At 38.2% G+C, this 27,378-nt stretch overlaps 1 protein-coding gene across 1 annotated transcript in view; it reads right to left on the reverse strand.

The window, feature by feature from the left end:
- Nucleotides 1-9,294: 9,294 nt before the first annotated feature.
- The window catches only part of NBAS (NBAS subunit of NRZ tethering complex), a 173,648-nt gene continuing 155,564 nt past the window's right edge, over nt 9,295-27,378 (reverse strand). The window contains exons 51-52 of the mRNA XM_054061941.1: nt 23,000-23,128; nt 9,295-12,595 (exon numbers count right to left, since the gene is read on the reverse strand). Coding sequence (XP_053917916.1) covers nt 12,320-12,595; nt 23,000-23,128 — 405 coding nt within the window. The 3' untranslated portion in view covers nt 9,295-12,319. The remainder of the gene's footprint in view (nt 12,596-22,999; nt 23,129-27,378) is intronic.

Genomic DNA, 27,378 nt, shown 5'->3' on the forward strand with positions numbered 1-27,378 from the left:
AGAAAAATTAGCAAAAATCTAAGCTTGTCTGTATGTAACTCAAACAGGAAAACCAGGCTACAGTTGTTCATTTCATTTTCCATCACAAATATCTAGAGTAGCTCTAAAAAGAGGTACTCACTTCCATTCTTTCAGACTTGTAATATTTGAAGCCCTCATACGGTTTACAGTGATCCTATGGTTAAAAGAACACCTGGGATAAACACCCATAAACGAAGTAACCACACCATCATTCAGAAATTAAAAGTAATGTTTACACAAAATAATTTAGCTCTCTCTGATCTATCTTCACTCCACTTTATGTTCTAACTCCTTAAAGAGAGTCAAAAAGATGAGCCAAAGCCCCTGTTCTTTCTTCTGATGCATCTTTGGAAAAACATCCATGATCTGGCTGAGGGTATGGTTCCTAGTGGCTGATCTTAAAGCGAGGAGCCAGTCGGCTAAGCAGCAAAGTCTCGTGACCCCTCTGGACAAGCACCTTCTTTTCACTTATAAACTCTACAAACAAGAAGCTGAGTTGATAAGTCACTGGAGAGAACACAATTCAAATGCTGGTTGGTTCAATCGATCTTAGGGCTACATATCCTCTTCACTAGGCTGTAGGACTAGGTCAATCCTAAGAGTATGCTTCAGAAAGTGACTACCCAAAATACACTAATGAATTTACAGCTACAGTTTAGAGACAAAGACTTTGGCTCGCTAAATATTGCTTAATTTTTGGTAATGTCAGAAGCTGTAAATGTACGCCCCTAGGGCTACAGGCGTAGTAATAACTTAAGATTCTCCAGGCCAATGAATAAAAGTCTTGGCAGACTGCAAGAGAACAGGCAAACACAAAGTCTCCCTTCCTCTGCTCCATGGTTCACTTTTTACAGCTCACCATGCAAACCACTAACTGCAAAGAACAGGTAAGGGAAATTTCATCCCATAACACCAATGTCTCAAAGTTACAAATGGTTTAAGCAATGCAAACTGATTTGCAGCTCTTAGGACCTGGAAAAGCTGCCAGCTCCGAGAACTGAAAGCTAACACTCTTGACATCAAACCCCCCCAAAATGTTATTTTCCACAGCAAGAATAAATACTGGTCTTTAATAGAGGGGAGAGCACTCAGGCATACGGTTAAGCCAATCTCATCAGTAAAGTAGGGCTTTGAGATGTTGGCTGTCAACCGCTACCTCCCGTATGCTGTTGTACAATGCTTCTCAGTAACATTCAGTGGCAGCTCTGTAAACAGTGGAGGTTGTTTTATTTAAACCTGTCCTAGGGACGCCAGGAATTATACTATGCTTCTCCACAATTATGATGCTGCATTGCCTATGGATACTCCTCTGGTTAAACCTTTGTAGATTCAAAATTTGGTGGAGCACAGAGGTGTTTTAGGATCACAAAATCCAGCTTGCTGAATTCTGTTCCCTTGCAGATTTAATGCTTAATTATTGAACTGTGATTAAAACCAGAAGCTGAAACTAGAATCTGCAATGTGTAACATGGTAATAAAAGGAGATCTTCTCAAGTAAGTTAGTTGCTGGTACCGGTTGGTTTTCTCTTGGCACAGATTACAGCCATAGGACAATATATTGCACTGGTGTTGCAAGCCAGGAAGAATATTCACTCTGTACCATCAGAGACCTATCCCAACAGCACAGAACTGCTTTAAGCCCTTGATAAAAATCTCAAATGCCACAAAATGCCATCAGAAACAAACAAAAAGGATGCAGTACATGCATTACATTGCCAGTTTCTTCAGTCAGAGCAACAGCAGGGATTTTAACATAGCAAAGTGATCCTGCTTCTCCTTTCACTCCTCTGTTGATAATCCTAAGGACCTTGAGACTTTTCCAATATGCGCTGGATAAATTGAGATCAGTGAGCATCTGAACAAACAAGGAAATGCCTTAGAAGGTGCTCCCTGCATTTCAGGTCTGAAGTTCAACAGACTGAGCAGCAGCTACTTGTACTTTGCTGTGTAAGGACTTTGTCTTTCAGTTTTCAGGGGCATTACTCTACAATAAAGCCAAAACTAAGGTATTTACATAAGCACTACCTGTGCTCTCTTTCTTTACTTCTCTGACTTTTCAGCTTACAGGATTTAAAAAAACCCAATTTTTTAAGTCAATAATACTTATCACATTTAAAGCAGGATCTTGCAGTACACAGAAGTTATCGAAAATACCAACTATTTTTAGAGGCCTCATGTGGGCAACTGAAAAGTATTTTATTGACATTTCATGAAATTAGATGTAGATGTGTTAAAAAGCATTTTAGTAGCTGCAGGAGTTCAAAGCAAAAGTTATTTTTCCTTTACCCTTTCATTTTTCAATACTGCCAATTTTATACATAAGTAGGATTATGAAATGATAAAAAAAGTACTCTTTCCAGCTTCAGAGAGGATTGATGGCTTCTGCAAACTAACCTTCTGAGTCAAAATCAGGTCGTCATCTCTGCTTTCACTCATAAAATATTGCTTGACTGAAATCTGAAGGAACTCCTTATTTTCCCTGACCCCTCCTGAAAATCATTGAGAAAAGAAGTTATGAAAAAAGTTCCTGTTCATTTCTAAATAGACACGCCCTTTGAGCATTACAGATATCCCTTCATTTTCTTTGAAAGTAAGAGTGAGACTGCCCAGATCCAGAGCAGAAACAGAGCACTGATATTTAACCTGAGGCAACTTATCCATCCTCATCCGTAGTATTTTTCCCTGCTAATTCACAGAATCAGAATCACAAGGTTGGAAAAGACCTCCGGGATCATTGAGTCCAACCATTTCTATCAACAACTAAACCATGCCCTTGAGCATCCCATCCACCCATCTTTTAAACACCTCCAGTGATGGTGACTCCACCACCTCCCTGGGCAGCCTCTGCCAGTGCCCAACGACCCTTTCTGTGAAAATTGTTTTTCTAATATGCAGCCTGAACCTCCCCTGGTGCAGCTTGAGGCCATTACCCCTTGTCCTGTCCTCTGTCACTTGCCAGCTCCCTCCTTTCAGGTAGTTGTAGAGAGCAATGAGGTCTCCCCTCAGCCTCCTCTTCTCCAGGCTAAACAACCCCAGCTCTCTCAGCCGCTCCTCGTAAGACTTGTTCTCCAGCCCCTTCACCTGCTTCGTTGCTCTTCTCCGGACACGCTCCAGAGCCTCAACATCCTTCTTGTGGTGTGGGTACCAGAACTGAACACAGTACTCAAGGTGCGGTCTCACCAGTGCTGAGTACAGAGGGAGAATAACCTCCCTGGACCTGCTGGTCACACCGTTTCTGATACAAGCTAAGATGCCATTGGCCTTCTTGGCCACCTGGGCACACTGCTGGCTCACGCTCAGACAGATGTCAACCAGCACCCCCAGGTCCTTGGCACAATAAAACCAAATTTTGTTTCAGCTAAGAATCATTAGATAAAGGTGGTGAAAGAAACAAACCCAACTTAATGAACAAAATGAAAAAAAGACATCTTCAGTTTGATATAGTTCATGGTGGTATGGCCAAGCAGATCCTACGCAAAGATCATGCACGTGCCATTGCAATGCACATCATGCACATCACATTTAATGTATAGTGTAAATCTTCTGTTGCAGAGTCATGGAGGTGCAGTACTTTCAAAGTATGAGATTTTACTGGGGGACTACCCAGGGACTACCACCATAATAAATACTGCCCTCTAAAAGCAAAATGATCTGAAGGAATCAACAGCTAATTTTAAAAGCTAGAGCTTTAACTACCAACAGTGGTTTGCTGTCCCCCTCATTCATTTACCTTTGCTCATTGTGCATCTCCATAAACAAGATATACTACTTTCATTCCTCTCCAGACTAAGACCCTCAAATTCCTGAATCGTATGTATTAAATAAAATATTTCATAAAATTCCACAATTAGTCTGATTTGTTTGGTGTCATCATTCCAGGTGTTTTTCCATTGTTCTGAGGAAGGAAAGAAAAACCCTAAATATATGACTTCAATATTTACCTTGGAATCTCCTTCCCCTAGAGATCTAACAAGTCACTGAAGAGATATAGATTATATTTGGATATGATATACCCAGGGATGCTGTGGCTACCCCATCCCTGGAGGTGTTCAAGGCCAGGTTGGATGGGCCTTGGGCAGCCTGATCCAGTGGGACGTGTCCCTGCCTATCACAGGGAGGTTGGAACTGGATGATCTTTAAGGTCCCTTCCAACCCAAACGATTATATGATTCTATGATGCTAACAACAAACCAAATATTAAATCTTAAAATATCTTGAATCCCAAATCATCTCTAACTAGACCTTACTTCATATGGGAACTAACAACTACTGTTAGTTTTTCATCCACTTACGTTCAGCAATATTGAACAGCTTAAGAAAGTGCCAAACACTGAAAAAAAATCACATATTAGGAACATTTTTTACAGAATAGCTGTAGCATTTATAGCTCCAAAGTTCAAAATGTCCTAGGTTAGTTTCTGGTCCACTATTCCCTACAATATCTCCACCAGAAATAACATTTAAAGCTGCACTATGGCAAAAATTCATTAACTGCATTAATGGATGGAAGAGGTCATAAAAGAAACACTTCTAGGACTGGACCTTAAATTGCACTACAGTTCTCTTTTCAAGATGATACAGCTTATATATATTTCATGTACATATTATTGAAAGTTGCATTTAGTTATTGTTGTGCCTTTCTTCCTCTATAGCCAGAACCAGCACAGATGGTACTACCAGATTAATTAAAATCACCTCCCGGTTTCATTCACGGTTTGTGTTCTGTATTGTTCTCCCATTTAGACTAAATTCCTGCTTATTTGTTTTCAAGCATAACCTTTTATTTTTAAACAGCATACATCTGCTTCACTCATTAGAATAAATATTTTACACACACATTGTGTAGCTAAAGATCCTCATGGAGAAAGGCTGTCTTGCAGTTCTCCAAGTGTGTGTTGCAAAGAACACTGGACTATAAATCAGAGCTCTGCATGAAGGTACTTTCCCTGCTACCATGCCTTGCAAGCAAGGGAAGCCAAGGAGGATAGACTGAGATGACATCGAGTGACAGGGTGTCAGCACATCTTAGCAGAACATGCTGATTTCAGAGGGAAAGGAATACATATTAAGTAATCGATTAAATTTTAATGGTAATTACATTTATTTACATTAAGGTTTATATACACTGAGTTCCACCATTACGTCTTATATCCTTCAGACATTATGATTGTCTCCCTTTTTTTCCTCATAAATAGTTCACCATGTCTAGTATTTTATTACCTTGGTGCCCTGAGAAAAGAATTTGACTTGCACCAACTGGTTTCATGAAACATTTTAGCATTTCGTATCTCCAGAAGAATGAATCCCAGTTTAATACTCAGCTTTGCTGCCATTAGGCAGGCTGACTAGTGACTAAATCAGATATTTCCATTTCTAACAGTCACTTCAGTAACAACTACAGATAAATTGATTATACATGAAAAAAAATCTACTAACTGTCATGCACCTGTTATTGATAAGTGATACAGGGAGCTGGAGTTTGGTAGTGACACGACTGTGCAACAGTGGAGTTGGTGGGGTCTCTGCCATCCACACCCAGGCGGCTTCAGAAGGCAGATTCTCTATTTTTAGGTAGAAATGCCAACCAGGTTGTTAGATCTAGCTATGAGCTGAACATAACCTCAGACTTTATCTTGTTTGCACAGCTTAGCGTATCCTATAAAGGTCCAGTCAACACGATAAAATACTTTGCTTTGTTCAAATAGCATAGTCATTAGCATGAGCACCAAGCCACCCCCTTGGCTAGCCAATCCCATAGCAAGTGAAGAAAAACAACAGACGAAATTAATCCCTATAAGAACTTCTCAAAGTAAATAAGATTTTTGTGTTTCTGAATGTCATGGCAGCCAATGAGGTTTAGAGATAGTTGTTTGGCGTCTTTTTTCTATAAAGTCTTAGCTGTTATAATTACCTACTGAAAATACCGGTCATAGTTAAAAACCAACTCTCCTAAGCATTAAGGAAAGACGCAGCTCTGTATCTGCATTGCTAAAGTCTTCCTGCTCTACGACGGATGTTCATATGCTCTGGAAACCCAGTACTCCATCTCCATCTAACGCAACAGAGCATCACTGAGGATAAACATAGGAAAGTTTAAGGCATTGAGCTCTCACGGAATGGAACCATGTCAGCAGCTGATTTAACCAAGCTAAAACAAAGAGCTTCTTTCCGACCATCTGCAGGACCTTTATCTACTCTTCTGCTCTTATCTACATGCCTCGTATCCAACAAAACGATCTTGCTGTTTTCGAGTGCATGCAGTTGCTAAAGAGACTCAAGTTTACAATTTTCTGTGTCTAAAAAACATATCAAAGAGTGCTGATGAAGACAAGCTTTTGAGCAAGAATGAGGCTGAATGAAAAGCTGTTGAAAGTCTTAATGAATTGTACTGTCTTGGAGATCAACTGGTAAACGGACTTGACTCTGTAACGATGATGATGCACATGAGAAAAATAATCTTAAAACAAACAACAAAAACATATAAAGCAATGCAATCTCAGATGACTGCTACCAATGTAGAAAGAGAGTTTGCGGTTAAACCAAATAATCCTATGCAAATGCTACCTCAAATGCTCAGCAACAGTTAAATAATCAAAATGATAAACATTTTTTATGCAACGAGATGAACCTTTGGTACGTCTGAAACATTTGATACAAGGCACGGCTCAACTCCTCCACTCCGAGTATCAAAAAAGAAACAGAGATAAATAATACGGATGACTGAAGGTTATACAGAACTAAGCACACTAGTAATCAACAGGTTGAAAAAGATACAACTGAGTGCATTATAAGTCTATAAAAAAAGAGAGAGTGAATGGTGACTTAGTTTTTCATTTTTTTCTGATGGAAGAAGTAGGGATATAATTTGAAACAAATGAAAGATGAAAACATAAGTAAAGGAGGTGGCTGTTCTGATAGACAAGTTGGGTATACAGATCAGGTCGTACCACCTTGGAACTGAGACAAGCATCAGGACTTTACTGACAATGTGCAATCTGTCTTAAAAATACTAGAATTCAGGAACATGGTTTCAAGTAGGAAGTGTGGCAGACACAGTGGGAAATGCTACAATAATAAATTCATTTTGAAGGTGGAACACTAGTTTTGTCTTTATTCCCTTCCTCTAGTGTCTGTCTGTCATCAATCAGTATGATAAGCCAGCAAGGTGCTAAATGTTACTTGCTGTATGTTTTGCACTGAAATATAACCCTAGCAATATCCTTTTCTTGCCCCCCCTCTTTTTTTTTTTCCACTTACTCCAATTGCTGTGGCTGTTTTGATGTTGCCCTGTCCTTGATTTGCTCTCTAGCTGGAGCTTTCCCCAGCTCCAGGTAAAATCTGAAGGTAAAATCTTCAGCTCCTATGTTGTCTGTTGTCATCCTATGTTCATGCATAATCAACGTGCTCTTCGGGAGAAGGGCTGGCTTGGTGGAAACCCATCCCTGTTCTCAGGAGCAAATAGATCAAGGTGTCACCTAGCACCCCCTGCTTTTTGGGTAACAGAAGCACAATGACTATCTGCATGCAGTGAAATCTGACCTTGCAGAGAGTATTTGCCCAGTTTGCTGGGTTTGGGAGGGAAAGTAGAGAGAAATAAAACAAACTTGAAAAACGATTGCGTTTTTGCAAGCATAGGACTATCATTTGATGAAGGTATCCATATTGCACAGCCATCCACTCAGTGCATCTTTTCACAGTACAGAAGGTAAAAAATAAATCACAGAAAGAACCGCTATACGAGGAAAATATCTGACTCATATGTAGCCACCCCACTCGCTCAATTGCAGTTTTGTTTAAAAATACAAAAGTGTCCACTCTGCATCTGTTTGCGGTGATGTACTCTCTCACTTACCATTTCCAGCAGGAAAAGAAACTGTGAGTTATGATCTTTCTTCCCCAATCTCTGGTTCTACTTATCCAAAAGAAAGATGATATATTTTCCCACTGTGGTGCACCTAGTAGGCAGCAAAAACCTCCTCAAAGATGCAAATGCTATCACCGTTTTTCAGTCAAACGAGGATTAATTGCCCTAGGAAGCATTGCTCCTGGAGACACAGCTGAACTCTTTATTCATGTGCTTTTGGGAGCACAAGTTTATCCAGAGCATGGAGTTGAGTGGAGTAAAAAAAAAAACCAAAAGTCAGCTCATGCTGTATTCTGAACAGATCCCAAGTGCAAATTAAACTGACAAAAGCGAACCATCTCAAGTGCCTGTTCAGCATCTTATTAAGTACTATTAATAAGATCAAGGTGAGTTTCTTGATCTTAAAGACGAAAAACAAACCCAAACCAAACCCCAAACCAACACAACAGCGTTTGCTAGTGTACCTTAGTCACTCCCAGAGCCTCAAACGTTATTCTACCATACAGAAGATACTGAAAGGCTGACCGCTGGATACACATATTCTTGTTACGCGCTGCTGTGGGAATAAGGCTGAATGTGAGAATAAAAGCTAAGTTTGGGAATGGGGCTGGATGTGAGGAGAAACGGGACTGAGTGCTTCCTCTCCCCTTTTTCCTTCCACTCCACTCCTTGCCATGGGCTGAGTACAAGGTTTTCAACAGAAAGCAATGCATCAAGGATATATCAGTAAGTGGGGAATGGGACATTTAGAAGTATGTGTAGCCACCTCCTGCTTATCAGCAAAGCCCTTGTAAGGAGAGGAGCCCAATTATTTTCTAAGAAGATGGATTGCAGCTGCTGGTCTGACAACCCAACCTACAGATGACCTGTTCTCATCATTGTAATATTATTATGATACTAAAACAGACCTCCACAGCTAAGGTTATCCACCTCCTCCCTGCCTCTGAGGCAAACCACTCCCATAGCCACATCTACTGGGTTTGCACAGTTATGTTTAGGCACACAAAGAGAGAATTCTTTTTCCACCTGTCAGCAGGGTTTGATGTAGTGACTTCACTCACTCAGGCTTCAACCTAAACTCGCCCGTGAGGTGGAAGTCACTATAAGTACTTCAGAACAAAGGGAAAGTTTTGGGAGGAGGGAAAAAAGTCATCAAAACTCTAGAGATCAGCCGACATGCTGAAACTCCCCCTCCCCTCCCCTGGACTACAGTGGGCAAGAAGGAGGAGGGGACCGAAACTTCTGGGATCAGCTGAGAGGCTGGGCCCCATCCCACTCCCCCCTGCCCCAGATTCCATTTGGATTAGCACTTTGTGTCATATGTGCTACATATACATCTTGACATCAAGCTACTTAGTATCAAGCTAATTATTAGAGTTAAGTACAGACAGAGATGCTATCTCTTCCATCTTTACTTACTTCTGATTGTCATTGTACATATATCATTGCTCATCGTGTCCTTATCCGCATTTGGGTGTTGGGTCATAAACAGGGTTCTTTAATGTATTTTCACAAACAGTATCTTCTCCTCAGCTGCTACTGAACGTTATTAAGTCATGAGCTGTTACTCTTACTAAAATCAACTTATTTGTACACTAAGAGAGATTTAAAGGATTTTTTCTAATCCAAAACTCAACAAGCTAGACTAGATTTATTATCTTTGCAATATTATTGAATTTAAAGTGAAATGGTATGTAGCAAACTAGGTATTGTTATCCTTGTGTTATTGCTACTGTTATTGCTATTGTTAAAGCGCTACACAGACTGGTAAACTTGCATTTTGAAGTCTCTTGTACATATTTTTGAACTTTCCCGCTCACGACGTCCGTCACATCCATTGTCCCTCAACATGTGACAGCTGACTGTTTCACTTCTTTTCCCCTTAAATCTTATTTTACTTGGAACACACTCTAATGTGGGATTATCATTTTGGACATATATACACTACTGTTTCTTAGAGATGAAAGTTTTCAATATAGAATAAACCAGGAGCAGACTTGGCTACAAGGGAAACATTTATCATGGATTTGTAATGCCAGCAAAACAAAAAAATGGACAGATGATCAATAACACTCATTAGAGCTTTATCTACAGCTCAGCTCTAAAGTGACACTAAACACAAACTTCTCATGATCCTGAACAAGAACAGTAAGGAAAAACAGCAAAACAGCACTGAACTTACTAATCTGAGAACAAAACATGCAGACAGACCAAAACGTTGCATCAGAAAGAACAGAAATACCTTCTATAGAATAACCCAAGGTTTTCTTGCTGAAGGTATGCCTTGTGGTTTGCCTGAATCTACTGATTTCCAGTTACAATATCTATTTTAAGTTCTTTTCTTTTCTTTGCAACTCTAATATACTTTGCTTTACTTGTCTGCAGCTCTTGGGACTGTTGACGTAAGAGAGTTAAGGCAATATAGCTGAATGATATAAATTTGAATGTGATATGTATATCAGATACACGGATGAAATAACCTGTAAAACACTGGAGTATAGCTGGGACTAGCAAATACAAAAAATAAGTCAACAGTCTGAAGATTTACAGTATTGTTAAAAATCTTAAGAATCCTACATAAGGTGGGAAGTAAAGCTAACCATTTTCAGTCAGTAAAAGCCAACAAAATAAAGCGGATCCCAAGCCAAAGACGATGCCAATAAGAGTCAGTTTTGGTTCCAAAAATGTCATCAATTATTTCTAAATCATGAAATCTAGGAAAGAACTCAGTAGTACAAATTTGTAATGAAGCTACCTTCAAGCTTTTAATTTGCTCCTCTTGCTTTTTCATGATTTAGAGTGACATTTAGGAAATAGGAGGATTTTAGAAACTACAGTCTTGTTAATAGGCAGCTTGTTACTATTAATATATTGCATAATGAACAGGCTGGATATCCCAAAGAGAGGAAAACTCAGACAAGAGTGTTATTACCGAAGCACAGACCAGCTGCATCTGAACTAGATCTCTCTCTTGCCAAAGACATTACCAGTGTTAATGGAATCCATCAGCATCTCTATCACAGGCAAGGTACAGCCAGCTAAATCACCTATGAGCCGCAATCACTGCACCGGAACTATTTTTGTCTTCTTTTGGGTTTTGTTTGTTTCGAAGAGGGAAGGCTATCGGGAACCCACTACCTACAAGAAGGTTATGGAGACAAGGGAGTCAGTCTTTTCACAGCATGCATGGTGGGAGGATAAGAGACAATGGGCAGAAGCTGCAATGAGATGAGTTCAAACAAAAGGACACATGTAACGAGCTTTCCAACATGGGGACAGCTAAGCACGAGGACAGACATCCTTGGAGGTTTTGAAGACTCAACCGAATACAGCCTTGAGTGACCTGCTCAAAAGAACGGTGTCTTCAGAAAGAAGTTGGACTACACTACCTCTACAGATTGCTTCAAACCTGTATTATCTTATGATTCTATCATGTGTATTGTTCCTACACAGTATTTAATAAAAATTACCTCTGAAAACCACATTAGGCAAAATATTTACAGATGAATTTTTAACAAACTCTTGTAAACGCATAGAACCATCAAAACTTTCTGGTAACGAGGTGCAATAAAGTGACAGTCCCCTTGTTAAAGAACTTCAGAAAACAATCACAAATACTTTGCCTTATTAAGACAGAAAGACATTTGGAAATAAACACATTTATGTAATCTTCCAGAACTCGGGAAAAATGTAAGTAAAACACTTTGAAACTTCATTCACAAAAGGTATCAACAAAAGTTTAAGATGTGAGATGGGGCTTTCCAAATTGCAGAGAAAAAAATTTCAAAGACTAGAACTGTGTGCAAGGTCAAAAAAGTTCAGTTTGCCCCTATGGATAGGACTGAGTAGAGACAGAAATTTTCAAAAAAGTGGCTGAAGAAAGAAAATATTTTTCCTATCTTTCTAAAAGGAGGAAAAAAAGGAGACTAAAATAAATGCAAAATATTTTACTTATTGCAAACAAAAGCTGCAGCAACAACATTGCTCAATACCAAATTTTAAAGTTTTTAAATTCTCAGAAATTACTCATTTTTGTTTTGCTCCATATATGATCTTTACAATTATATTTTTACATTAGTTTTACATGATGACAAGAGTAAATTACTTACAGAAATTAAGACAAATTGTATATAACCTCCCAGATTATAGACGTTTCATTTATGTCACAGAGTGTAATCATTTCACACTGTTCTCTGATCTGAAAAGGATTACTACATTAAATGCTTTTCTAGTCATATAATAGAATGATACAGTCCACACCAATAATTTTTTAAACAATCATAAGCATACGGGAATCCACGGTAAGTGTGCTGTTTGTATTTTCTACAAATTGTAGGTAATAACTAACTTTGTTACTTCACCAAGAACAACAGTTTCTCCCTTTTGTGTGAGATCTCCAGCAAAAAGGCAGACAAATGCACAAATCCAACATTTTTAGATCCAATGTTGAACAGCCTGGAGAGCAGTAGTAAAAGTCCTGAGAGCAGGATGAGTCCCTCGGTAAGCCATCAAGAGGGATCCGGCCTCTGCATTGAACCCTGCTTCTTTAAGTTGCTTTGCTATCTCCTCTACATCCCAGCCTCCTTCTGCCTGGTTAGCCAGTAAGTGGTCAATTAGGCGAGGATAAAAGGCAGTCGATATGCACTTCACCACTAACTTGGCATCGAGGAGCAAGGAAAGTACTTCAGGATCACAACTGGTATCATCAACCTACAAATAAAGAAAAATTCAAAGTAATTAAATATTAATTATCAGATACATCCATCAACTAGAACATGTCATGACTGTTTCAACTGCACAGCATGACATTGAAAGCAAGATGAGTGTTGCATATAGATTAAAAACAGGGATACACACTCTGCAGGTGTCAGAATATGTATGTAAAAGTATATCTTAAACAGTCTCTATCACATTAATATAAATATTTGACCTGCATGAAGATAAGCAATAAGGATGCTTAACAACCTGGCTAGGACTATATAATAGCTTTATGCTTTTCACAGGTTCTCAGCCCCAGTGCAGAATGGACCACATCATCTACCTCCATACCCAGATCGACAGCTTGAGGAAGGTTAGACAAGAATATATTAAATGTTAGTCACTTTTCCACTAATGATATGTTACATTTCACCTATTAATATAATACACTACATTTTCAGACTCAATGAGATTTTCCAGACTTTCAGTACTCACAGCATGGATGAAATTTACAGAAGAATACAACTTATATTTTAAAAGATTTGGAGCGCAGAGCTGCTACCCCTGTGAGACATCCTGGATGCCTTTAAAACATGAGGTTGCTTGATACATGAGAGCAGATATTCCCTTGAAAACCTTGTCAACAGCTTTACAAATAACACTAACGAATACTTTAAATTCTGTTTCACTTAATTTTGACGTGTCTTTCCTAGGTTCCTTGAAATGTAGTGTTTTTTAAAATCAGCTTAGGTGTCTTAACACTTCAAGAAGTGCAATAAAACAAATACATGTAACAAAAAAAAATAACAAAGAAGAGGTAGACAATAATAAGTTTTCAATGACCACATCCTATCAAGTTATACATAAACTAATCAAATTGTACTACATTTACAAAACAACTTCTCAGTTTAAAAAAAAAAAATCTGTCTGTTTAGCCTCTGTTTCATTTTCCATAAAAGTGATGCACTACTTTACATCGCTAGTATCAGATCTTGTGTTCCAGTGATACGGTGCTCTTGAAGACCAATTCAACTGCTATTATTTTGTGACCCCACGATATGACTACTGTACACCAAAAGATTTAACACTGACATCTGACAGCTGAGATTAAGCAATGTCAAATCTAATTAGTACAACGGAACATTTAACCCTGTTTCTTTTCAGGACATCATTTAAAGTTTCCTTGTCAGTCTGTTTTAGTTCAAGCTTAAACAGTGTATAGCTGTGCTTCCTCACATTCATGTTACCTACTCAAGGTGAACCTGCTTTAGCAGGGGGGTTAGACTAGACGATCTCAAAAGGTCTGTTCCAACCCCTACCACTCTGTGATTCATGTGCAGTGGGCTGCATCCACCTCTTGCCCCAACTATGGTCACCATGAGCACACTGGAACAGGCACTTCTTGCTAATAACCCCTCTGTTCTGTGAAGTTTCCACAACTATTTCTTAGTAACAGGTAACACTGTCAATTTGCAGTTGGGGCTAATCACTACTTTTCCCAGAAAGATTAAACTATCAACTGTTAGTCCAGACAACCCAATGTACTAGTAAAAATCTTATCTACTCAGACATGTTCAATGCGAGAGATCATGCACGCAATTTAACATGGACAATCTAATGTGGAAGACTACTCCCTCCAGGTTCCCTGTACAGGTAGTCAAACCAGAAACGGGATCCTCAAAGCATAAATCGGAACAGGTACATAATTTTCTCTTGAATGCAGCATGATGACTGAAAGCATGAACGTGATAAGCAACAGAAACACAGCAATTTGTTGCTCTGTTTTGGAAGATGCACTCTATGCAATACAAAATACAATTAAAAAGGGAAAACACAAGAACATGAAATATTGTGGCATTAAAAATTGCTATACTTTATCAAACATGAATCCTCAGATAAAAGACTCCAGGTGAAGCTATTCTCCAAACAACTCTTTGTCATTCAATTTATGATTAATAACATATGATCACTACTTTCCATTTACTATTTTCACTTCCTTTGGAACTCCAGAAGCTTTCCAGAAAAAACAGAACAGCTTTATTATGCTAACCAGGAAGTTCACTGTTTCACCTTCATGCTACTTCTTCATTACTTCATTTAGATATTTGTATTTTTCTTTCCACTGAAACCTTAAAAATAAACTTGATTTCCTCCAAGTCTTCAACATTTTCACACTTAGTTACACAAACCTCTCCTGGATTACAAAATTAACGCAATAGTGTGTAGCAGTTCTCGGTTTAGTTTACTAAACAGTCCTAAGAACGGCAGAGATGTTCAGTCTTTAAGCTGTCTGCTCTTTAAGTCTTTAATTAGTCAATAATTTCTCTAAGTCGTCATATGTTAATTACTGACATGTTTTCCTGTTGAGGACAGGCTGATGATTAATGAAATTTCTAGCTGGAATTGTTGTCATCTTGTAGCATACCATGCAGCACGCTTAACCATTATCCAAGCAGCTCTCACCTTTTCTGAACTGGGAGGCTGGAGGGATATTCTGACCCCACCTCTGAGCTCCATGTGCTCTATTCTTGACCTGCATGCATGCTGCAACTTTATACAGGGCTTGTATTTAATTTTATGGATATAAAATGCAAAAAAAAACAATTACAGCAATGAGATTAACAGCAGATAAAGAGGTCTGATTTAAGTTAGTTTTTTAGGCTGTTAGTCAGTTAGTGATAAAAGTCCTATAGATGAGTGCAATTTCATATGCCAAAAAATTACAAATCGGAGAGACACAGGTCTGAAAGTAAAAAGCCCTTTTCATAAAACCATTAAACACCTCAACTATACTGTGGGGTGAAGATGCCCACATGCAATGAAATCATTATGTCTTTACACATAAGAAAAGAGCACACAAAAGGCTCTTGGTCATCTCTGACCGCTCATCCTTAAGCTCAACTACTCCAATAGGTTTAAACTGGTTAACATTTCCCATTTTCTGACTTCAGAAGACCTGGACATAAACAGGAAACCTTTGTAATGTAATTGCCTTCAGCCAAGTGGTTGGAGGAATAAGATGGCAACCAGACCTGGTGAACAATTTTCACGCAGCTGAGACCACTGCCTATTCTGCAAGTCTTGGGTCAACCCAAGTTAAGTCTGAAAGGTGTGGGAAGAACACAGAGAAACCAAGGTTTAATGAAATAAAAACAAATCCATACACCAAAACTCCTTACCAGCATCTATACAAATTGCAAATAAATTAACGTGTATTTTAAAATCTTAATTAAGACTGCTTACAGACTGAGAAATGATGCTTAGATAAAACTGTATTATCTTTAAAAATTAGATCAATCTAAATATTCCTTAATACATGTATTTAAAATTCATTTTAAATTAGAGTAACAAGCATTGAAGCCAAAAACTAATAAAACAAAATAAAAGTAAACATACAGAGCATATATTTAGAAGTAAAAAATAAAGCACAGAGAGTATAATATGAAGTCTGTGCAAGAAATGACTCAGCAAAACTAAGACTCCCCAATCTAGAAAGGAGGCAGCTTAGATGGTATACAGCAGGTAAATAATCATTAGAGTATACAGGATAGATTAAACACATTATTTCATTAAAAAAAGAATTACAAAGTACCAAACGAATCAAATAGGATCAGATTCACAGTAAATAAAAGGAAATCGCTTTTTTACACTGTTGAACTCTCTGGAAAATCATACTGCAGAATGTAAAACTCACTCATATTTAAGCAGACACAGGACAAAACTGAGGAAGAAAACCACTAGTAGTTACTTAGGTCACTAATACAGCTGAAAATTCCTGGCAGCTGGGAGAGCAGTGTCTCAGAAAAAGAGCCTATGCATTTGCCCTATTCTTACCCTCTGTTAGACTTGTAATTCTTCCCTCTTCTGTTGCCAGGTTACTGTTCCAGATGGATGCTTGATCCTCATAATTTTATCATTTTAAAAACATTAATTCAACACAATCTTCAGGGTAATTTTTTTTTGGTCAATGATTTCTATCATATTTTAAGTGTTTATATTAGCACAGGTGGTCCATAAGGATACACTTTCAGCATGCATACCAAATATTATCCCACAGTAGACACAGACTCTAACTGGTTCTATAATTTGTTTACCAAAATTGTTCTTCTGGCAAGACTTGTAAACACGACACTAAAATCTGATTAAGAGAATTACTAAAATACAAAGTTACCATCCCGGTGTTAAAAAAACGCTTCTGGAGAGACAATAGAGGGAGGATCTTATATTCATGAGTCGCTTCTGATCTGCCTGCGTATGCAAAGCCCTCACTATCCCAAGATCCTAAATAAATTTTAAAACATTGATTCCAGCAAAGTTTACTGCTGATCCTAGAAACACTCTCCCAGCAATATGAGATGCAGCTGACTTCCGTTTAAGCAAGTCTCAAAGGTGCAGGTATCTTCTGCAGAAACAAATACACAACCACTTCCCATACCGTACGAACTCGTAAATACACTATAAACCACAATAATGACAAACTCGGAGTATATACGATGGAGAAAAATCATTATGCCTATCTAGACTTTCATGCTGAGGGTGCTAAATTTTTCATTAGTTTAAAACGTGTTACTTCCGGAAGGCTTAAATGGAAGAATGTTTTTTTGACTCTGCCCCTCCTTCAGTAACATTTGACAGTACAGATTTAGTCTGGTGCCCACGCAATGCACACATATACAAGTAAAAGAACTAATGGGGATACTTACACTAGGGAGATAAAGGAAAAAAAGATATTTTTCCTTGACTTACATATCTGTCTGGGTGTTGGCTTAAATCTACACTCAAGATGCAGGCGTTCAAGTGGTATCTCTGATGACTACCTCACTCCTTTAGACTGTGATGATCAATACTCAATCAATGCTAGAGAAGTGCACATTCATTTAGAAAGCGAGACAGAACAGAAACAGAAATGCAACAGATGCTCTCATAATTTCCAGTGAAGCAGTCCTACTGCAGTCTGCTTCAAACACGGCTCATGCATTTTATCAAATCTCTCTTTAATGCAGAATTCATAAACTGATCAGCATCTGCAACTGGAAAAACATGTCACAGCAAGGTTCTCCACAACAGGTACAGAAGTGAGAACCCACTTGCACTCTGTCTCCCGAAACCCCAAATGTTTTCTGTACATCTTCAGCAGGATGGAGAGGAGCCTTATCCCACACTACTAAGTGCGAGTCTTAGAAAGGGTGGCGGATTCAGGTTTTCTCCTTGACACCCTAAGCAAATGATCTGAACACAAAGCAGTCGAACAACCGGTGTTCCCCCCCTACTCTAACTGTTGTATTTCTGAATCAGAAGGGCAGTTTGTGTCTTACACTAAATTCAGTGCTATCAGTGCGTAATTAGCAAGGGTTAAGCAGGTCTGCCTGGGGCTTTGCCATCAGCACAGTATTACAAACTGCAAATAGGCTCAGGCTTGACACACTGGGCTCTACCAAGGCAGCAGCTGCCCTCGCTGAGCAGAGATAGGGAGCCTGCAAGTTTTAAGAAAGCTTCTGTGTGAAGTAAGTGGGTGAAGATCAGCTTTGCCATAGGTGGCAGCTCTTCTGTTTTATCCAGTAAAACCTTCTATGAGTCTCAAGTTCCTCTTCTGTTTTACCCAGAATCATAGAATCACCAGGTTGGAAAGGACCCACTGGATCATCGAGTCCAACCATTCCTAACACTCCCTAAACCATGTCCCTAAACACTTCATCCACTTGTTCCTTAAACACCTCCAGGGAAGGCGACTCGACCACCTCCCTGGGCAGCCTCTGCCAATGCCCAATGACTCTTTCTGTGAAGAATTTTTTTCTGATATCCAGCCTGAACCTCCCCTGACGGAGCTTGAGGCCATTCCCTCTTGTCCTGTCCCCTGTCACCTGGGAGAAGAGGCCAGCTCCCTCCTCTCCACAACCTCCTTTCAGGTAGTTGTAGAGAGCAATAAGGTCTCCCCTCAGCCTCCTCTTCTCAAGGCTAAACAACCCCAGCTCTCTCAGCGGCTCCTTGTAAGACTTGTTCTCCAGCCCCTCACCAGCTTCGTTGCTCTTCTCTGGACACGCTCCAGAGCCTCAACATCCTTCTTGTGGTGAGGGGCCCAGAACTGAACACAGTACTCAAGGTGCGGTCTCTTGAAGGCTCGTAGAAGGCTCTACTGATAGATCACTGAAGTCTTCACAAATTCATGCGACCATGAACACAAGAATTTTGTGGATCCGCTCTCCAAGACCAAGGACAGACACATCTTGCATCAGCATCCAGTGTTTTTTCTGGTTGCTAATACAGACTACACGGACGCTGTAGCTCTACGTGCAACAAAGCAGCTTATCTGACAAAAAAAACAGCTCTCTCCTGTAATGAAAGTTTCAGATAAGTGAGAGTAGGTCAGGTGGTATCTTTTGCCTAACTTAGGGGCAAGTCAGCATCTGGGCAATTTGCTGTCAACACTGTTTGTGCAGTCGTCTGGAGATTCTGGTATTAGCAATAGCAATATTTCATCCATTACTTATGCATTATAAAATCCATGCATTATGAATTATCAATAATAATGGAACGATAAAGGCTGCTGCTGACGTAACACAGAAAAGCACTGAACTTGCTATTTCCCAAAGTATTAGCTCTCCACTACTACCGAAGGTAAAAATGCTTTTCATTTTATTCTCAAATGGAGTCTATAGCTATAGGGCAAATAAGGGGAGAAGAAAACAAAGAGATATGAAAATCTCTAGAAAGCTAAACTAGAGAGAGAGATTTTACCATAATCACCACTACCTTACACACATATAATTTAAAAAGATTTCTTTTAAAAGGTAAGCCACACCATATGAGAAGCCATAAATAGCATAAGATACTAGAGAAATCTGGAAATCCCACTATTTTACACATTTTTTATGATTTTTCTTATTATAATTTTCAATAAATCATGTTTAAAGGTAGTTTCAGTACTTCAGCATTGGAAGTATAGTATGTAAACTGAGCTAAGGTATTATTTCAGATTAAGTAAAACCATTTCCTAGTTCTGGTTTCTATTAAAGTATTAATTGAAGAAGTATTTGCACTGATTATATTAATGCCCATTTGTTAGCTGTTTTAACAGTGTAACTACCAAGAGGGAATAGAGTATTTACTTGCTCTGTCAGAAACATAAAAATCAATCTTAATCTTTGTAAGCTAGCCAAGGGACAGACAACACTGAAACTCTTGTCAGATACACTCTTAAGGGCAAACTCTGAGCCCTATTGGCAGTAATAAGCTTATTTAAGTAAACCGATTTTAAAAATTATTCACACAACAGAGATGAAGAGCAGTTATTTCTGCTATCCAAAAAAAAAAGAAAAAAAAGACAAGCCATAGTTTATAAGATACACAATAAAAAGAGAGGTCTGCAATTTCAAAAAAGCTTACACAAAATCTCGGTTGCTTTATTACAGGCAAAAGCTATACAATTCCTAGTATCAGCACTTCAGCATCATCCTTAACTGTAAACATCCATAAAGCTGTCAGCAACATACAACAAATGGCTAACTAATACATCGTATCAGCAAGCAAGTGCTGTATTTTTCTCACAGCCATGTTTGTGAGCTGTGTTAGCACTATGTCAGGGAATCAATAGCTATGACTTCCCTTTGCCAGATGTTATTTATCCTTTTCCCCACTTAACGCAAGCAGAAGTGGGCTTCCTCTGAAAATTCATTAAGAATTCTACAAACAACGTGAACAGTCTGAATACTGTTTTTAAAAAGAAAAAAAACACACGTACAAAATTATACTGAATAAACATCACTGACATAGCTAAGCAATATATGAACTTTTAGTACGACACTAACTAATATAAGAAATGCATATAAAACACGGAGTAAGAGCTCTAAATTATAAGAGCAGCTTTTAAATTTAGCATGGCACTCTTCTGTACTATTTGCTTTTTCAACGTTGCTGGTGAAATGTCACATTCAAGGTACTGGATAAACTGTGCTTGATGTAATGAAGTCAGTACTTCAACTTCCATTGACTGAAGACAAAACATTAGACCAAAGCAAAATTCTTTGAAAATTCTAAGTTATGCAGCATTCTTACAAAACTACGTGCTCAAATGAAGACTGAATTTAGAAGGAAAAAATTAGAAACGGCTTATCGAGATGCCTTCTACATAATTGGGCCAAAAAAATATCACTTTAGGTATGCAAAGGTGTACAAAGTGCTTTATGTTAGTAAGAAGATATAATGGTTCCTGTCCCTAAAACTTTGATAGAATGTAATCAACCTAGAGCGTAGAAAATTGAAAGCCCGGAAACAAAAATTGAAAACACTGGAAAGAAAAAGCCAGTTAAGAGAGTCAGACAATTAGCAGTCATTCAGAAAGTCCTACTGCACAGCATTCTGCTTTAAAAATAGTTAAATAAAATGTATTCGGACACAAATTCCTGCTGGTAAGCTTCAGCGCTAGCCACTTACGCAGCAGCTTTCATCTGTTAACAAAAAAAGTTAATTTTAAAAGGTTAACTAGAACATACAGACAAGAAAGTGCATGCATATATCAGATCCCCAACTGTTTTTCTGTTGGTTTTTTTTTTCTGATCTGCTTTGTGGACACAAAATCTGAAACTGCAGATGGTAAAAGAAAACTATCAATATATGGAAGATAATCTACTATTGTTTTGATGATTAACTTTTATAAAACTATGTTTTCCGGAAAATTTGTGGGTTTTCAGAATTTATTTATTTTTTTTTTAGAAAACCTGTGGTTCTTTGTTTAGAACGGAATTTTGGTACAAGCACATGTGTATTACATATTACATGACCTATGACCTTCCAAGCAACCATTTTATAAATGTTCATAGAGAACAAGTTAAAAAAAGCTTGTGCTTCACCCATCTTGGTAATTAAGTCCTTTTGTAGGAAAATTAGCAACATCCGAGATGGAGTCTATGCTTCCAGATCTATTGCTTATCTGACTGTTATCACCGCTATGTTCTGGAGTCCTCTTGAAGGGGAAAGAGAATAATCCTTTCTCACGCTATCCAATGGATGCAAAAAGAGAAAGCTTCTGGAATGCAACACGCAGCATAAGAAGGAAAGACACAGTACAAGGGCAAGAATAAGTGAGGAGGAGAGACTTAAGGGAGAAACCTGGGAAGAGCAGGATGCAGAGCATCTTTCCAAGGGAACAAAGAATGGTAAGTAAGGAATAGGGCTGCACAGTCTGTGGCAATCAAGAAAACTGAAATGTTTGTTGCAGTTAATGTAACTAGAGCAGAGGGCCTGCCCTAGACGGCTCCCGCAGAAACAGGGGAATCTCTGCCTACTTTAGGTGTCTCAGAAAAAAGTTGTAATTTCAATTTCAATTCCTACAAATCACATTTTTAAGGTTTCTGTGTTTTGCGGATGCTTATTTGAAAAAGATATACACAGTTCCATTTCTGTTTCATATGGGCAGTTTCATTTTGAAGTAGCACACGGGTCATTTACCATCCTTATTTTATATTGTAATACACAACCAAGAAGCACCTAAGATATAGCGCAGAATTTGGAACTATTAGAAATGTGGTTTTTCTACCTAAATGTTATAATTTTGCAAAAGTTCAAAGCAGTTAATTCAGCCAGATGGGAAAGCCATTCCTTTTCATATGAAGGTCTGAGACAATATCTCCCTTTTCTTTTGTGACAAATAGCTAATAAAATTCAAGAAAGTCAGGTCATACATGCACAAGTTCAATTAAGAGGTTGAAGAAGATTTAAACCCACCTCAGTTTTCAGGAAAAAAAAAAAAGATAAAAGATATTACAATGCTTTTGTCTAGGAGACTAGCTTTCATCTTTTTAGGTGTTCCTTCTTAACTGAAAAGCAAACATACTTTATATAACAATTGAGAAATACACAGTAATGTCTTTCAGTTCTTGTCCAACGGAAAAAAAAAACCAGTATGTTGGGTTTTTTTTTCATCCAGAAACTCTGCTGCAATATCAAATAAAACCTGTTCAGAATTGTATGAAAGACTCCAAACATACCATCTTGCATTTTAACCTCTATACAACAAAACCAGTGATATAACAGCTCTCCACTCGTGTATGAACAGACTACCAAGTTTGTCAGGAACAAGGTAACTCACGTGATATACTATTATCACTTTAAAAAACCTCCAAAGTGCTCGAATACGAAAAAAGAGATAAAAGTCTACTTTATATAACAGACTAGTTTCTGTTCCACCACACTGACTTGAAATAACATTCTGAATAATTTAATGAAAGTGCTATGAGTTTTAATCATCTCAAGTATATATAAAAGATCTTACTAGCCCTGTGTTACTGTTCGCTGTGGAAAATAGCTGTGGAAAATCTTAATAATGGTAAGGGTTTTTATAGTCTCTGATTACTATACGAAGATAAAAGAGCTCATTTATTACCTCAAACTCTAAAAGGTGCTTAATTCAACTGCTCATACCTTTGCAACAGCTGTTATCTGCTCCAGTGCCACAGCATGAAGATCCGCATCTTTGCTTTCCACCAGGAGTTTCAGGGACGGCAGCAGGAGGGACTGGTTAAGCAGTAGCAAACATAATTCTTTTATACACTGAAAATAAAAGTAAAATTCAGTGAGATCCCTGGAGACCCCAACATCATCATTCACACTCAACTTTATGAAAATTCCACGTCAAATGTAAAACGAAACCAAACTTTTAAAACAAATTAACTCCCTGTTGGAAATAACTCTTTGGAAACATGAAAGGGCAATTTTTAAAAAAAAATGTGGGATGCATGGTTATAAACGCAATGTTTGTTATATTAAGACAAGGCAGGTACTGAATCACCATTACAACCGTGAGTTTTACTGAAACAACAACACAGCAATCACAGCTCTCTGTGGGACTAATATTTTTGTGCTTACTGAAATACTGCAAAGCAAAGGAAGAAATTTAACAGACACCTGTGACATTTCTGCAACTCAACTATGTAATCATAGAAGTGGAACAAAATAAAGAGGAAATAACAGTACCCACCAGAGTTCAACATTACAAAGATCTGTCACAAAATCTTTTTAAATGTTACACAAATTTCGATAAATAATTAAAGCCTAGCAAATTAGCTTTCCCCCATTCAACTAATTTCTCATATTTTATAATATAACAACACAAATTTAGCTTCATAGATCTTCTGTAAGAAGAAACTGCTCAGAGAAATATCTTAAAAACAAACCAACAACAAATCCACTGTGCATTTCCAAATCCTTATCTTGGCCTTTTGTTTAATATAAATAAATAAACAGATAGAAAATCTCCTACAAGTAACTTGTGGTTTTGTTCTTACTCAAAACTGCAGTGATTTATTCATTGATACATCAAAAAGTATTTCAACCAACAAACTATGTAATAAATCAAATTATAACTTCCATTTCTCTTTTTATCATTTCCAAGAATTTTGGTCACTTATCACAACCATTTCCCAACGAAGCCCACCAGAGATGTCCTGTATTCCAGGACAACTTACATTAAGTGCTCTGGGTACTACATGATAGTCACCTCGAAAATGGCATCCAACTCTTCGAGGTGCTCTCTGTTTCACTTCAACATTTAGAGAGAAATTATCAAAGGAGGCCATCAGAAAAATATGGAGAATGCAAGTAATTTGTTTTATTTTTTTTTAATCTTTTGAATTTTAATGACAAGTATTAACAATCTGACAACCAAAATACAACTATACTTGCAACAACAGCACAGTTTTAGTAGATGCAAATCTAAAAGCCTGAACAAATCATCTGAAGATGGCCAGCAGTTTGAGGGATGTGATTCTTGCCGTTTCAATACAGGACGGGGGATGATGTGATAGTGACCAGCCCTGCGGAGAAGGATTTGGGGATGATGGTTGATAAGAAGCTCGACATGAGCCGGCAATGTACGCTCACAGCCCAGAAAGCCAACTGTATCCTGGGTTCCATCAAAAGAATCGTGGCTCCCTGCCTGGAGGTGTTGAAGGCCACACTGGATGAGGCTTTAAGCAACCTGATCTAGCGCAAAGTGTCCCTGCCCATTGCAGGGGGGTTGGAACTGGATGATCTTTTTAAGGTCCCTTCCAACTAAACTACTCCATGACTCTATGACTCTATGCAGATATGTGAAATTCTTCAATTGTAACATACTGCATTGACATCTGGCCTTGCTTGGCACAGAGAGACTATCTGGCCACATGTTGCTCAGTGTTTCCTAAATTTATACCTTCAAGAAACAGTATCTACAAGGATATAGTCTACCATACTGAGCTAGCCCTGAGACGCTGAGGCAAAGCTTGTTCTCTTACTCAGACTTGTTCCTCTAAATTCGTATTCTGTACTGCAACTGATGATGCTTTCAATGGAGGATACAACGAATAAGAAGATTAAATAAATACACTAAGCTCTGTCTGATCAGTCATATGCTTATTCAACTTCTGATAACTTCATATTTCATTGTACTTCTCTTGCGCAGTATGACTGCCGTAGCAGAAAACTTAATAAATGCAAAGTGAAAGTCACACTACACATCTTTTCTTGCAAAGGTATAACCACAGCAATAGATGCAACTTATGATCAGAAAAATAAATTCTGAGAGTCATAAGAACAAATCCACAATTCTACCATGCCTGGCAACTTTTTCTGTCTGAAAGTCTCTCATAACCAACCAGAGAAGCACTGCCATAAGCAATAACCTATAACTATAAACTGCTCTCTAAAAGAACCTCAAATCATAGTTTGGGGTTGTGGGAAAAAGAAAAGGAAATTAAGCAAGTTATAAACCATAACAACATATATTGCATTTTTAAAGCAACAGGATAGGCAGATAAAAGATGCAGACGTTGAATCAGAGTTTGCTGTCTCAATAAGGCACTTCAAAATAAAGAAAAATTTTATCTCTCAGCAACCAAGTGCAATAATACAGATATTAACATCTCTGTTTTCAAAGCAATAACATTTAACTCAGATGATATGCCAGCATGTTGTTTTCTTCTTAGATGCTTCACAATTATACTCTGGGACTGGTCACACATTCTAATGGGACATGTTTAAACACGATCTGCTTTGTTCACCACAGAGGCAATAAAGGCCTCCACATATGAAAACACAGGCTTAGCCATGCAATTAGCTTCTGTTTATGTTACACTCGCAGATTTTGAAGCCAAATGTCATCATCACATTTCAGGTTGGTACCAGCCAAACGAGTTGAGTAACTTTGTGCCTCATAATGTGTGTAGCAGACATATCCAGCCTCACCAACAAAATCCACCGTCTCTCTTGGAGAACTATACATTCCAACAATTAATTTTACTTACTGTCAAAATATCATGCTAAAATTTGACGTGTTATAAAGCCCACTGGTTCTTGTTACACCTTCCTTGGTAAATCCAAAGGTTTATTAGCTTCTCTTCCATCTAAAAATATCTGCAGAATAAAATCAATCACCTCTTGATCTCTGCTTTGCTAATACACTGCACTCTTTCAGTCTTCCATTTCAACATAATTTCATCCGTGCAATAATTTTTGCTGTTTTTCTCTTTTGCCTCTCATTTTTTATTGTCCTATTAAAATGCAGCTATACTAATTGGACATTTTTATTTTAATGCCTGTCTCACTAGTGGCTTAGGGAGAAGGGTTCTTATACACTCTTCTTCACTTGATACCTCTTACAAAGTAAGACTGCACTGTCTCTGTTTTCCTTGTACGCCTATGATATAACATAATGACTAATGACATACTAGTAACAAAAATGACATACTAGTAACAAAAAGCCAAGAAAAGCAAAGTGTTAAATATCTTTTTTTGCTTTGATTCTTATTAAAAGATCTCAAGCAAATGAACAATTAACAGTTGACAATAATAATGGGTGAGACCAGCATAAAAAAATTCAGTCTCAAATAAAAAGAAGATATTTCGAGGGCTGAGAAATTCACCTCATAACAGCTAAAGAAATAACAAATCAAACTAAGAGACATCACCCTTGAGAACACAACAAGTTACAGAAGGCTGAATAAGAAAAACACAGTCTGTCTTTCAGAGATGGAAAAAAGGCATGTGAAGGGAAACATATGATGGACCCTATCAAGACACTCCCAGCCTATGAAAACTATCAAAACATACAATGAAAAAGCCAAAAACGTGGTAGAAAAATATGTTCCTAAAGGCCTCTGCAAAGGGTTTTGTAGTTAAGGCCATCACTACAGCATATTTTAGGTTTAGCAACACTTCGAAAGTGTGATGTGAAACGCTGTCAGACACACCAGGGAAACAGGGTGCAGAATAGTGTGGTCCACTTAGCAAACCTCTGGAGTAGCTGCCATCCCTTTTCCCACAGGAAAAGACTGGACAACTTGCCAAACAGACTGTCCAAATAGTACAAACACCTCCTTATACATCTGCCACAAATGACTGCACCGCTGCTCTGGATAGCAATTGGAAATCCAACCCTATCAGCAAGCCACCACTCACGGCGCTCCTCCGAGCAACACAAGTGGCTTTCTTTTCTGCAATAAGCACTCGAAAGCATTTGAGTGTCTGCCTGCCTGCAGCGAGAGGCTGCACTTAGAGGGCTATGATGTTATCTGTGAGAGGAACAAGGGAGGTCCTAAATCAAAACCTGTATTACCATGATTTAGCTGAAACTTCTGCAAGATTAGTTTTGTCTTCTGTTCAGTTATACGACTATCAATAGTTCACTGTAACACTAGTGAGGCATATAAAATGGATTTCACAGGAGTCTGTTCTGGGTCTGGTATTATTCAGTATTTTCACAGATGGCTTAAGGGCTAGAAAATGAGTACAAACAGTTTCGTTTCTGGAGAGGCTAAAAGCAGACT

Source organism: Cuculus canorus, chromosome 3 (genome assembly GCF_017976375.1).
Source record: "Cuculus canorus isolate bCucCan1 chromosome 3, bCucCan1.pri, whole genome shotgun sequence".
In the NCBI taxonomy this organism is placed as follows: domain Eukaryota; kingdom Metazoa; phylum Chordata; class Aves; order Cuculiformes; family Cuculidae; genus Cuculus; species Cuculus canorus.